At 41.2% G+C, this 13,860-nt stretch overlaps 1 protein-coding gene across 3 annotated transcripts in view; it reads right to left on the bottom strand.

Moving 5' to 3' along the window:
- Positions 1-238: 238 nt before the first annotated feature.
- Positions 239-13,860, bottom strand: part of kmt2bb (lysine (K)-specific methyltransferase 2Bb) — a 39,660-nt gene continuing 26,038 nt past the window's right edge. For all 3 annotated transcript variants that reach the window (XM_061952544.1, XM_061952561.1, XM_061952552.1), the window contains exons 28-36: positions 9,774-9,941; positions 6,705-9,687; positions 5,906-6,006; positions 5,622-5,759; positions 5,277-5,529; positions 4,974-5,081; positions 4,771-4,854; positions 2,665-2,794; positions 239-2,574 (exon numbers count right to left, since the gene is read on the bottom strand). In XM_061952544.1, the coding sequence (XP_061808528.1) occupies positions 2,299-2,574; positions 2,665-2,794; positions 4,771-4,854; positions 4,974-5,081; positions 5,277-5,529; positions 5,622-5,759; positions 5,906-6,006; positions 6,705-9,687; positions 9,774-9,941 (4,241 nt within the window). In that variant the 3' untranslated portion in view covers positions 239-2,298. The remainder of the gene's footprint in view (positions 2,575-2,664; positions 2,795-4,770; positions 4,855-4,973; positions 5,082-5,276; positions 5,530-5,621; positions 5,760-5,905; positions 6,007-6,704; positions 9,688-9,773; positions 9,942-13,860) is intronic.

The following is a 13,860-nucleotide window of genomic DNA, read 5'->3' as shown; positions in this document are numbered from 1 at the left end:
AAAAGTTTTTGGATGGATGAAATTATTCACTAAACATTATTCCTTGTGCAAAACAGTCAAACAGTGTCACTCAACTTTGAAGTACAGTACAAGGTGCACATGATATGACTTGAAATACCACATTAGTCATGGATTAAAAAAAAAAAAACCAAAACATACATACATGTGATGAAACATTTTAACATCTTTATTTAGGCAAATAACATTATAAATAAAAAAAAGTGCATAGAAAAAATTAAACCGGTTTAGAAATACGTATACAAATATTTACAAACTCAGGGTTTATTTGTACATGGTAACAAAGACATAAATTTAAAGATCACATATTTTCTCATTTTTGTCTTTTACACTTACTTTAAAATAACCCTACTATATATATATTTATATTTATATATTTGTGTGTATAATATAACATAGCTTTCTGAACAGATTTGGGCAAGATCAACTGGATTTTTTTTTTTTTTTTACAGGTTTGACCAGAGCTTTGCATCCTTCATTGCAAACACACACGCACCTAAAACAACACAAACAGACATACTCGCAAACATACACCAGCTCTGCAGACATTAAAACCGAGTTATCCTGTTTTTGCATCAGTATTCCCAAACATCTGTCTAAACAGCTGAGGTAGAATCCTTGCAATGAGTTGGGAGTGACTCTGTTTTTTGTTGTTGTTGCCAGCCAGGTGATTGACACTAAATAATCTGGGCTCCATCCCAGTGATTGGACATGCAAAATGACAGAATTCAAAAGTAGAAACAAATATGATCCCATTGAAAATATGTTTGGAGAGATAAGGTACAAGGGCAGGGAAATATCATCATGAGTTTAAAGAGGCAAACAGTGCTTGCTTTTAATTCTAAGACCGTCAGTTATTTACCGTGACAACAAAAAAAATTAAATTAAATTAAAAAATATTTAAAAATACCTAATTCCAAACAATCCCGGTCACAAAAAAGGCCATGAATGTATGACACGATTGCTTCAAAGGAAAAATTCAAGTAAATCGGTGAAACAAAGGACATCACTTGTAAACAAAAGGGCACTACAAATGAAGCTGTACATCCGCCACCATTTATACAAAGAGCAAACTTTCCACCAATAAATGTAAAAATCAAAAACTTGAATAAATATCACGACTCATTTCTTAACAGTGTGAATTCAATTAACCGTATTAATGACAGTACTTAACATCGACTAAGAACAACAATTCAATATCATTTTTGACTTAACGAAGGCTTGTGATCCCAAGTGCTGCATCTAGTGCGCTGTTCACAACAAGCCTGGTGCAGGAGCTAAATGCACACGCTCAGTGGCAATTTACACCAGCACTCTCCCTGATTTAGAATTCAACAGTAGCAGGAAATTTGCGAGCTGTTAATTTACGAGGGCCACCAAAAAGTCCTATTAGGATCCGCAAACAGCAGCAACCACGAGCGGAATAAAACATTACCGGTAACTTTAAAAATTGGGATTCATTACTCTTACTTTTTGGTATGGGTGGGTTGATACATATTCTATGCATCAAAAAATATAGTTCTCAAAGATGCATTTTTTGTTTTCAATTTTGAACCTAAAACAGAAGGCGATGACTAAAACAAAAGTTAAGTACTGCTAGAGTGCATTAGTTTTAACATAGCAGGGCAGCCAAACAAACCCTGATCTGGTAGGACATCTCAGTCAAAGATGTTAAATAGACAGCAATGTTAGCACCATGGTTATCTTCTGATTCTGAAAAAAATAAAATAAAATCGATAAAAGAAAGTGTCCACCATAAGAGAACGTAAAATAAGGTTAAGGTGAATATATGGCTCAAGAACTGACCTCACCACAACACAAATGGGGCAACAATGTGATTACACAGGTGCTAAAGAAAGATAACCCCTCCTCCAGAAATGACTAAATTATAAGGAATCTGTCAAAGCAGAGTATTACAATTTCAGCAACAGATAAGGCTTGACGTATGTCGAAGAAATGTGGTTGGGGTCATCCACAGTGAACTTGGAGCCCCTGCCCGAACATCATACTGCTTTAGAAATTATTGTGTTCTCTCGTGTGGCGACCCTGCTGAACCAGGTGTATATGACAAGGCAGCCTTAAGGGGAGCTTTCAAACACGTGTCAGCGTCAGATATGCTCTTCTGGTTCCCCGCACATCGAACACTGTCAACTAGTCTCCGTAGTGGCTAATTCCTATGCTGTGCTTAGTGCCTTCCACATTTTGGAGCTGCATCCAGTGCCACCTTAATTAAAGGCTTTCTAGTTAACGAGATTAATTCCGTATCAAACGAGCAATCTCTCAGTTGAGGAAGCGCCGACATCGCCGCGCCCCACAGTTACAATTGAGCTTGTTGCTGGCGTCCTCGATGGGAAACTTGTAATCATACGTGAGCTCCTCTCCCCTGTAGATCTTCCTCAAAGCGAAGATGACGATATGCTTGCGGCCCTCAACATTGATTACTCGGGAGTAGCAGTTGGGCTCACACGAGTGGTTGATGAATCTTGCCGCGTTGCCGTGCATGGTTGCGTCCACCACGTCAAAATCGTCGATGCGAAACATGTAACAGCCAATACCCTGACAAAACAGAGCAAAACATAAGGATTTGTTCTTTTCCCCTTATTTACTATACATACATGAAACAAAAAAAAGTAATAGAAGACCGACCTTGCCATCGTAGTACTTCTCCCTTTTGTCAGTGAGCACAGCTCGAATGACAGTGCCAGCGTACTCAATCACCATCTCGCCTGCTTCAATGTTTCTCTTGCAGAAGAGTCCACGCCCATGGATAGCAGACCTATACCATAGGAGGGTGGGGGTGTCAGGGATCAGATGATCTCACCGTAAAACAGTCTGTTGGAGGTAGGACTTGCAACGCCTAAGAAATATGTAGCCAAAATGTCCACTAGAGGTCAATGTGGCTTAAAAGGGTTTAACTCATTATTTGCATGGGTTTGAGCAAGTCAAAACGTTTATTTGAATAATGTTTCAACAATAATGGCAACAGTGCCAATAGAGCCAGGCAGCCTCAAGTATATACACCCACCACTTTAGGGAGGGCAGTGTTTTAAAAAAGCAGATTTGATCATTTTGTCTTGGCAAAACAGATAATCTTGCTGTTAAAATGTAAGTGTAATGTTAGCACTTTAACTCACATTGCTAAGCTAGTGTTAATGTTTGTATCCGCCCGTTCCACTCCTAATGTTATGTTGTTGTATTTGATTTATGGCATTCATTATGTTGCACAAGGCATGAGGAAACTGGCTAAAACTGCACTGATTGCATCATTACCTCAGCTCAGAAAGTTGTGTTTTTGTTACCTTAAGCTAGCCTGTTTATTGATTAGTATCCGGGCAACGCTTTTCAAATTATTTTTAAATATCCATCCAACCATTTTCTATAATACATCTTGGATTTTCTTTTTTAAATGACAGGTAGGTAAGGTTAACTTTTTTTAATAGAAAACACTAGGGATGTGCCAATTGATCAGTATCGGCCAAATTAACGTGAAAAAGTATATGAACGCCATTGCGGATTAATGCCTTTTAACGTCGACCACAAATGCAGATACTCTCTGGCTGACAGTTTTTTTTAAAGTCCCTGCACCGACAAGTAGCAAGCAGCTAATTATGCATCTCCATGCAGTGTGGAGCCGTCGAAACATTACTAGACAAAAATATTAATTTACCGGTAGATCAGATTTGTTGAATAAAACTAGAGATGTCCGATAATATCGGACTGCCGATATCATCGGCTGATAAATGCTTTAAAATGTAATATCGGAAATTATCGGTATCGGTTTAAAAAAGTAAAATTTAAACTTTTTAAAACCCCGCTGTACGGAGTGGTACACGGACGTAGGGAAAAGTACGAGCAGTTCCGTCTCCCAGTCATACTTGCCAACCCTCTCGATTTTCCCGGGAGACTCACGAATTTCAGTGCCCCTCCCGAAAATCTCCCGATTTCCACCCAGACAACAATATTGGGGGCGTGCCTTAAAGGCACTGCATTTGCGTGCCCGCCCAATCACATAATATCTACGGCTTTTCACACACAAAAGTGAATGCAAAGCATACTTGGTCAACAGCCATACAGGTCACACTGAGGCTGGCTGTATAAACAACTTTAACACTGTTACAAATATGCGCCACACTGTTAACCCACACCAAACAAGAATGACAAACATATTTCGGGAGAACATCCGCACCGTAACACAACATAAACACAACAGAACAAATACCCAGAACCCCTTGCAGCACTAACTCTTCCGGGACGCTACAATATACACCCCTTGCTATCCCCTACCCCCCCTCCCGCCTCAACCCCGCCCACCTCGATCCCAAATTCCAAGCTGCTGTTTTGAGGCATGTTAAAAAAAATAATGCACTTTGTGACTTCAATAATAAATATGGCAGTGCCAAGTTGGCATTTTTTTTTCCATAACTTGAGTTGATTTATTTTGGAAAACCTTGTTAAATTGTTTAATGCATCCAGCGGGTCATCACAACAAAATTAGGCATAATAATGTGTTAATTCCACGACTGTATGTATCGGTATCGGTTGATATCGGAATCGGTAGTTAAGAGTTGGACAATATCGGAATATCGGCAAAAAAGCCATTATCGGACATCTCTAAATAAAACCAAACTAAATATTAATACCGGTACATTAAAAAAATGTAATACAAACTATCAATAAAAAATACAAACAAATATCAAACAATAATCATTCTAAAAGATTGACATTATTTCGCAGATGAAATTCAGAGCTGACCTGTACACGCCAACAGCTTCTTTCGATGTCCTTTCCAAGTGTCTGAAGCGCATAGCCATTGGCAACTCCAAACTAGTGGCCCGTCTAAACAAAAGCAAAAAATAAAATCAAGTATTTTTTTCACCAAAAATATCAAACTTGTACATTTCCAGTTATAAGCATTGTCAAGGAAAGTCAGACTAATGTTTTAAACGTAATCTGACCTTGTGGACTTTAAAAGAACATCGTCTTCCTCATCGTCATAAGGCCCAATGTCGGGAAGCTGCCTATGCTGAGATGCCAGGAAGTTGAACATGTCAAATGTTGACTTCCTGTTGAAATAAAGTGTTTGAGACTTGAGTTAGTATTTTTTTTAACACATACTCGAATCTCAAAACCAGCGCTTTGATGTGGTTATTTTTAAAATACTGCCATTGATCGGCACGTAGGCTACGCCAAAACTTGTGCACACACAACTTTTGTCCTGTTGAATTCTGTAGTTCATAAGCATCTTCTTGTACACAAACCTAAGGTATAGCTCAGACCGGGCACAGCCAGTGGAATTGATAGGCAAGTCATCTTCCGGGCTGAACTGCTTGAAGAAACGGAAGGAGTGATGTTGACAGTGTTGTGCTCCTTTAAGTTGCTCCAGCAAGAAGACCACAGCATCGTGGACCAGACCAAGCATTCGGGCGCCGGTCATTCTCTGAAAAGCCAGAGGTCTCAACTTTGCCATTGCTCGCGCTTCCTGAACCCCATCTATTACTGCTTTCCAGGCCACTAGAGGTAAGGATGAGAATGTAGTGTGTGAAATAACAATCCAACTAATGGGTAAGATGATTAGAAAAATCAACACACTCTTTGAGACTCACCCTCAATAGTGTCTGCCTCGACACTGAAGCCATCATCACTGCTTATCTCGAATCGCAAGTGTGGCTGATCTTTGTTTGGTAAACATTCTTTGTCATCATCAGATGTTGATGATTCATCATCTGAAGTGGAGGTAGAACCTAACACAGGACAATTGACTTATTCTTCTCACTGAACAACAAACTATCAGTTTACAAAAAGTTATTAAAAACTAATTGTGCATACAAAAAGGAACATATACAGTAACATAGCAAAATATGAAAAAATTAACAAATAAAAAAAGTACCAGAGTATTTCTTCCAGTCAATGAGAGAACTGTGTCCCACTGAATCCCAAGCCTGCTGCTTGCCATGTTCACCCCAAGGCAGACCATCCCACGGTTCAGAACTGAAAGAAAGGACATGAGTGACTGGACTGTACTGGACATGTCATCTCTTTGCATTAATTAGAACCACATTTCATATAAATAATGTGCATGGTAGGCACATAGTCCTAACATTTGCTTTTTAACAGATGTTTCCCATGTTATAGATGCTGTTCATCATTTACACTGTACTTCCTTATTAAAAGAATTGCAGTTTATGTACTTAGCTGCAGACACTACTTGACATCTAACAAGGCATTTATTAGAAGACAGGGAACAGAGCAAATGTAGCAAAACCTCAAGAAATTTGGCAAGCTGGAGTGGGGTAGATTAATCAAAACCATACATAACCATACATCTGTGCTGTAAAGTTCAAATTTGAATGACAATAAAAAGGAAGTCTAAGTCTAAGTCTAATAAAAATAAATACTGTGAAGCAATCACAAGGGATATGTGTTTTGGTAGGTACTGCTGTTTTGGTTAGCAGATTTTCGTGTTATCGTTTCTCTAAGCACTAACCTAATGATTGCTAAATGTAATTGTATAGGGAAATCCGGTTTTGTATATACGGTAGATAATCACAATTAATGCTTGTTTCCCCCAGAGGAGAAAAACAAAAAGGTCTTTTTGGGGTGACAGTGGATGACATGAATGGCCATTAAGTAAGACGTTGATTATACGTGAAAAAATACAGTATACAGTACATGAAAAATAACCTTACTCAGAGCTTTCAAAATCGCTTAGATGCTCCTGCTTCAACTCATCCAAGTTGAGTACTCCTTTGACAGTTGGAGCCTTGATGCGAACTCCAGAGGCCCTGCTGGACGCACTCGGAACGTTTGGTCGCTTGTTCTCGTCCTCACTGGTCAGTTCAGAAGGAAGGAAATCCACTTTAGACTTCTTGGTAACAATACGGTCTGAAAGCGAAGATACTCGCTTCATGCGGACATGAGTGCGAGGGCAGGAAGCAGGATGAGGTGCTGGTTTGGGACATGGTGCTGGAGATTCAGGTTCAATGAGTAGGCCAAGGGGCAAAACCACAGAGGAAGGGCTAAGCGTCCGAAGCCCGCTCCACTTGGGGGTGTAGTTGCTTGCCATTGCTTGGTTGATAATTGCTTCGGCGCTCTCTGCAGGAGATATGTTAGAACTCTTAGGTGACAAAGTAGACTGCCCAACAGTCTTGGATGACTTGGATTTTTTCGACGCACTCGATTCTTTTTTCTTCTTTGGCTTGTTCTTTTCTGGAGCGGTTTCATCTTTGGGTGTTTTTGCAGTCTTCCTTGGCTTTTTTACATTAACCGATGACAATGCCCCATTGGTATTGTGAGTAAGCAGCTGGGTAATCGTGGTGGGATTCTGATCTGGAGGAGTAGCTTGCCCGGATGTGGTTGACATCATGTTTGTAGCAGGAGGTGGAGAAGACAGGTTACCAGCTGCTGCTAGCGTGGCTGATAGTGCATTGCTTTGCAAAAGACTGGCAATCTGAGTGACGCAGTTAAAGGATGAGGAATTTGGATTAGGCAGCTGAAATGTGTTGCTCTCTGGGTTCTTCACAAAAATCTGCCCAAGACGGTTCACCAACAGGACATGCGGAGTAGGGTCAACATTTGGACCTCCCACTTCCTTCACAGTAAGAATGGCGTGGCCAGGCAAAGCCTGTGACAAGACTGGATGCTGAGGTTCTAAAGTGGGTCTTGGGGTAGAAAAGTTAATTGAGATTGTGTGACCAGATGAAGCATCCTTCTGTGTGGATGAAGTGCTGTAGCCATTTAACATTATTGGGGCTGAGGTGGTTTGGATTGAAGCAGGGACAGTTGTAGTGAGTCCAGGTGGAAAAGTTACCGAAGCAGAAGAAAGAATGGTGACCGCTGTTGAACGTAATGGCTGTGTTTGTGTGGAGTGCATGGGTATTGAAATGTTACCAAAGGTTTCTGGATGAACACATGTTTCTGATAGCAATGGATTATTTTGAGGTGACTCATTTAACAGAGTCTGTGTCAGGTCTCCAACAGGACTTGGGGTGGTTAGTTTGGTAGATAAAGAATCCACTTGAACAAAAGCTGAGTCCTGTGATGAGGTTACTGGATGTAGTGTAATACTTGAGACTGTAGGCTGGGTGAAACCAGGCAAACAGGAATACATCTGCACAGATTCTGAAAGTCCATGAGAAGGGCATTGCACATCTGTTGATATTAAGGGGGAGGATTGAAGAAAACCCTGCAGCAAACCCTGAGCATTGTCAGCTGAATCTGCTAAGGAAGGTTCCACCGAGTTACCAGTTAGATGATTAACTAACACAGTACAGGCCTCAGCTGAAGACACGTGACTGTTGTCAGATTTTGGAGGTTTTGAATGTTCAGTCTGCTGGGACTGCATTTGTGTGGCCTCTAAAACAGCAACCATCCCTCTCAAATGTGGGGCTGTGTCATGCGTCTCAAGAACAATTGGTATTCCAGAGGCAGGTTCTAGACAGGAACTCTGTAAACTCCCTTCAGAAGAGGAGTTTTTAGTCATCTTTGTCAGTAAGTCCGGCAGACCCTCATTTGTAGGATGCATATTTTCCTGCTTTGTGTCAGAGCATTCCGCTTTGTGTGGAGGGACCAAACCCATGCCATTAGGGTTATGGACTGCAGATAAGATGCTCACAGAAGAGGACTCTTTGTGAATGTCTTTGGGTGACAATTTGGGGGTCTGATTAAGAATTTTTGGGACCACACTGTTAGTTAGGTTCTTGGCTGGGATCAGAGATTTACCGGAAGCCCGGACTTTCTGGGAATCATCACTTGTTGAGATGCTTGCATCACTCTCTGTTCCGTCATCCACACCATCAAGTTGAGCCACGTTCCGGGAGGAGGCAGATGTGGGAGACTTGGAATGATCTTTAGACCCTGGACAGCTAACAATAGTGCGTGAGAAGTCAAAATAATGCTCCATATCATCATCAGAGGAGGTGTTCTCCAAGTCAGCCCTGCCTGAGGCTGCTGACCGTGGCAAACTGGCAACAAGGGACTTTCTTTTCTGTACTTCTTGGGCTCTTCCCCAAAATTCCTCTTGATCGTCTCCTTCCACCACTATTTGTCCGCCACAGTTCATAGCCACAACTTCATTTAGGAGTGTCTCTTCAATCTCCTGGCCAAGAGCCATACTGGAATCCTTGTGGAATGGATTGTAGGGAAATTCCCCTTCATCCTTCTGTTCACCACCCTGGGGTGAAGTGCCATTTGCTGGAGAGACATCTTCCGGCTCTGGAGATGCTAAGAAGTTGTGCGGTACCTCAACAGAATCGGATTGGCCTAGATCAAAAGACAATCTAGTCCTGGGTAAATTGTGTATTGATGAAGACAGCGACAGACTTGGAGGTGGAAATGTTTCTGTACTGTCCTGCCAGGGAGACTGAGGAAAGAAAGACGAGGCACAATGGGTATTTGCGTTACCAGTGCAACGAACTGAGGAAGCACTTCTGCCTCCAACTGGACGGGCTGAATTCATCAGGTTGTCTGAACTAGCACTTGGAAACAGCGGGGAAGTGGAAATGGAAGCTTTCCCCGCACGGAGAGTGACTGGTCCAGTTGGGGGGCCCAGAGGAGGAGACATGTTACCACGCAGGCCTGCTGTCTGTGAGTGAGGGTTGTGGCGCCTAGCCCTGCGGGTCTCCTCCAGATCGCTTACTGTTAGTATGTGGTGAGGTTTTGTTGTGATTGCTCCTAGAAAGAAAAACAGAAATAATCAACACATTCAAACCGGACTTTATACTATTCTCATCAAAAGTACATAAAAATCAACACTTTACCTGGCGATGGCAAAGGTCTGGACATGCCTCCAGCTGGTCTCCTGGTTTGAGGATAGCTGGGAATCTTTGGCTTTATCCCATGGTCTGATTTTGTGGATGGAACCCTGACAGGCAGTTCCTCAGGTTGAGGATGTGATTCTGATGCATCGGTCTTTTGAGACTCAGATTCTAATTAGGAAATGCAATACATTAATTGTGGTATTCAAATATTTGCAATGAGACCAAAGATTTTGACAAAAAATATTGCAAAAAATGTGTCTCGGTTTTCCTACACTGTCTTGAATATTATCACATATCATTCTGCTAAATGAGAGCCCAAAAAAGGCATCCATACGTTGGTGACCAAGACTCTGTGAAGAATACATAGCGGTTCTTGTAGCGTTGGAACACTATAGACAGATTTCATCCAGGGAATCTTTTAATCATTCTTACTATGTGCATGTGGCTAGTTTATATGTTCATAACACTCACACAGAACAATTTAAAACTCCATATCATTCACCTTTTTTCCTCATAATAAGCACTGGGCGCAGTGCACTGATGGGACGTTCAAGTGTGCTGCATATTTCTGGTTTTGGGGCAACCTGTGCTTTTTTCTATTGAATATGGCTTTAAAATAACCTACCGGTACTCAGACGTTGCAAAAGCCAGAACATTTAAAAAAGGTGGAGTAACACTACTGAATCCAAAAAAAGAACTCGAGCAAAGTACAAAGGCATCATCTGTTACAATATGATTGCCATGTAAATGTTCTTAGCTAACACAGATTGCAGGAGTAATTTGTAGGGATGATGTTCGAAACCGGTTCTCCCGGTTGTTCGATAAGAAAAGAACCGATTCCATGGACTCAAATCCCTTTTTGAGAACCGGTTCCCGTTATCGAGGCCACACTTTATTCGAATCCCTGGGAACGAATCCCGTCCCACAGGAAATGCCCTGTGACACGTCCCAGGAAATGACGTAGCTCAGTCATTAGGCGGCAGATACAGAAAGCAGCAACAACAATGGACCGGAAAAAACGCCTCAAGGCATGGCTTCATTTTACAAAAAAATATGACGAGGAAACGACTATCTGCAATTATTGCCAGGCTTCGCTCTCATGTAAGGGGGGAAGTACAACAAGCATGTTGAAACATGTTCAGGCTGCACATAACTTGAAGGTTAGAGAAAGGTGTCGTGGAGAAGCAGCGACGAAGCACGCCCCTCTTCAACCTGCAGCGCCAATTCCAGTGATAGTGCTGGTGAGTAACTAACGTTAACTGTTGCCGGTTAATTTCCATATCTGCTCACTCGTAGCCTTTAGGCTAAAATAATGTTACCTCGTATGTCAATCCAGGATTGCAGTAATGTTAGCTAGACTAACGTTACCTAAGCATAGTATGCGTCTGATAACATTAACGTTATCTTGTAGCCTACACCAGTGGTCCCTAACCAGTGGTCCCTAACCACCGGTCCGTGGATCAATTGGTACCGGGCCGCACAAGAAATACATTTTTTTTTTTATTAAATTTTTTTTTTTTTTTTTTTTTATTTTTTTATTAAATCAACATAAAAAACACAAGATACACTTACAATTAGTGCACCAACCCAAAAAACCTCCCCCATTTACACTCATTCGCACAAAAGGGTTGTTTCTTTCTGTTATTAATATTTCTGGTTCCTACATTATACAGGACTGTCTCAGAAAATTAGAATATTGTGATAAAGTTCTATATTTTCTGTAATGCAATTAAAAAAACAAAAATGTCATACATTCTGGATTCATTACACATCAACTGAAATATTGCAAGCCTTTTATTATTTTAATATTGCTGATTTTGGCATACAGCTTAAGAAAATTCAAATATCCCATCTCAAAAAATTAGAATATTTCCTCAGACCAAGTAAAAAAAAAAGACTTATAACAGCAAAACAAAATCAAACATTTGAAAATGTCAATTAATGCACTCAGTACTTAGTTGGGAATCCTTTTGCACGGATTACTGCCATCAATGCGGCGTGGCATGGAGGCAATCAGCCTGTGGCATTGCTGAGGTGTTATGGATGCCCAGGATGCTTCAATAGCCGCCTTTAGCTCATTTGCATTATTGGGTCTGATGTCTTTCAGCTTCTTCTTCATAATACCCCACAAATTCTCTATGGGGTTCAGGTCAGGGGAGTTGGCAGGCCAATCGAGGACAGTAATGCCATGGTCAGTACACCAGTTACTGGTGGTTTTGGCACTGTGGGCAGGTGCCAGATCATACTGGAAAATGAAATCATCATCTCCATAGAGCTTTTCAACAGCATGTAGTGCTCTAAAATCTCTAGAAGCGTCTGACTTGGACTATGGAAAAGAAGCACTGGACAGTCAAGTGGTTCAGAGTCCTGTTTTCAGACAAAAGCAAGTTTTGTATTTCATTTGGAAGACAATGCACTAGAGTCTGGAGGAAGGCTGGAGAGGAGCAAAATACAAGTTGCTTGAAATCCAGTGTGAAGTTCCCACAGTCAGCAATGGTTAAGGGAGCCATGTTAGCTGCTGGTGTTGGTCCACTGTGTTTCATCAAGTCCAGAGTCAAAGCAGCTGTGTACCAAGAGATTTTAGAGGACTACATGCTTCCATCTGTTGAAAAGCTCTATGGAGATGATGATTTGATTTTCCAGCATGATCTGGCACCCGCCCACAGTGCCAAAACCACCAGTAACTGGTGTACTGACCATGGCATTACTGTCCTCGATTGGCCTGCCAACTCCTCTGACCTGAACCCCACAGAGAATTTGTGGGGTATAGTGAAGAAGAAGCTGAAAGACACCAGACCCAATAATGCAAATGAGCTAAAGGCCGCTATTGAAGCATCCTGGGCATCCATAACACCTCAGCAATGCCACAGGCTGATTGCCTCCATGCCACGCCGCATTGATGCAGTAATCCGTGAAAAAGGATTCCCAACCAAGTACTGAGTGCATTAATTGACATTTTCAAATGTTTGATTTTGTTTTGCTGTTATAAATCTTTCTTTTTTGCTTGGTCTGAGGAAATATTCTAATTTTTTGAGATACGATTTTTTAGTTCTTAAGCTGTATGCCATAATCAGCAATATTAAAATAATAAAAGGCTTGCAATATTTCAGTTGATGTGTAATGAATCCAAAATGTATGACATTTTCATGTTTTTAGTTGCATGACAGAAAATAAAGGACTTTATCACAATATTCTAATTTTCTGAGACAGTCCTGTATATCAATATAGATCAGACATGGGCATTCTGCGGCCCGTGGGCCACATCCGGCCCTTTGTGCGTCCCTGTCCGGCCCGCGTGAGGCCAATCATAAATTACAAAATACATTTTAAAAAGTATCTATGTCGAGTGTGCAATACAACGGTGTTGATTTTGTTTTGAAAAGCGTTATTTGTATTACCGGTACTTCCGTGTGGACGTATGCACGTGAGTGAATGTGAACAGCGGCAATCACAAATTACAAAATAAAGTTTAAAAAACATTTATGTCGTGCGCGCAATACAACTGTGCTGCTTTTATTTTGAAAAGCGTTATTTATGGGCGTATGTCCGTGTGTAACCTGTGAGTGAAGGTGCACAGCGACACGTGATGAGACGCTAAAAAGAGAAAAATTGATGACGAATGCCGTGTTTTCAACAAGACATGGACTGCAAAGTATTTCTTTACAGAAATTTAAGGTAAAGCCGTGTGCTTAATGTGTGGTACACATGTTGCAGTGTTTAAAGAATATAATATGAATCACCACTACACGACGAAGCATGAGGAAAAATACCGGAATCTGTCTGATGAAGCGCGTGCAAGGGAGGCTGATGCGTTGATGGTAAAACTTCAAACCCAACAAGGACTTTTTGCCAAATTTCACACCCCCAGAATGCAGCCGTCAGGACAAGTTTCGTCATTTCTCACAAAATCGCCAGAAAAAGTAAGGCGTTTTCTGACGGAGAGTTTATTAAGGAGTGCTTATTGGACTCTGATAATGCCCGTGCCGGATAATGCACCCCCGGCGTAGAATGCACCCCCTGACGGCAGTGTTATATCAACTAAAGCCCACACTTAAAGTTTCCACGTGCAAGATTGAATCTATTTGAA

The sequence above is a fragment of the Nerophis lumbriciformis genome, linkage group LG04, assembly GCF_033978685.3.
Source record: "Nerophis lumbriciformis linkage group LG04, RoL_Nlum_v2.1, whole genome shotgun sequence".
In the NCBI taxonomy this organism is placed as follows: domain Eukaryota; kingdom Metazoa; phylum Chordata; class Actinopteri; order Syngnathiformes; family Syngnathidae; genus Nerophis; species Nerophis lumbriciformis.
Note: the sequence above shows the minus strand (reverse complement) of the source record. Positions and strands in the feature narration are given on the sequence as shown.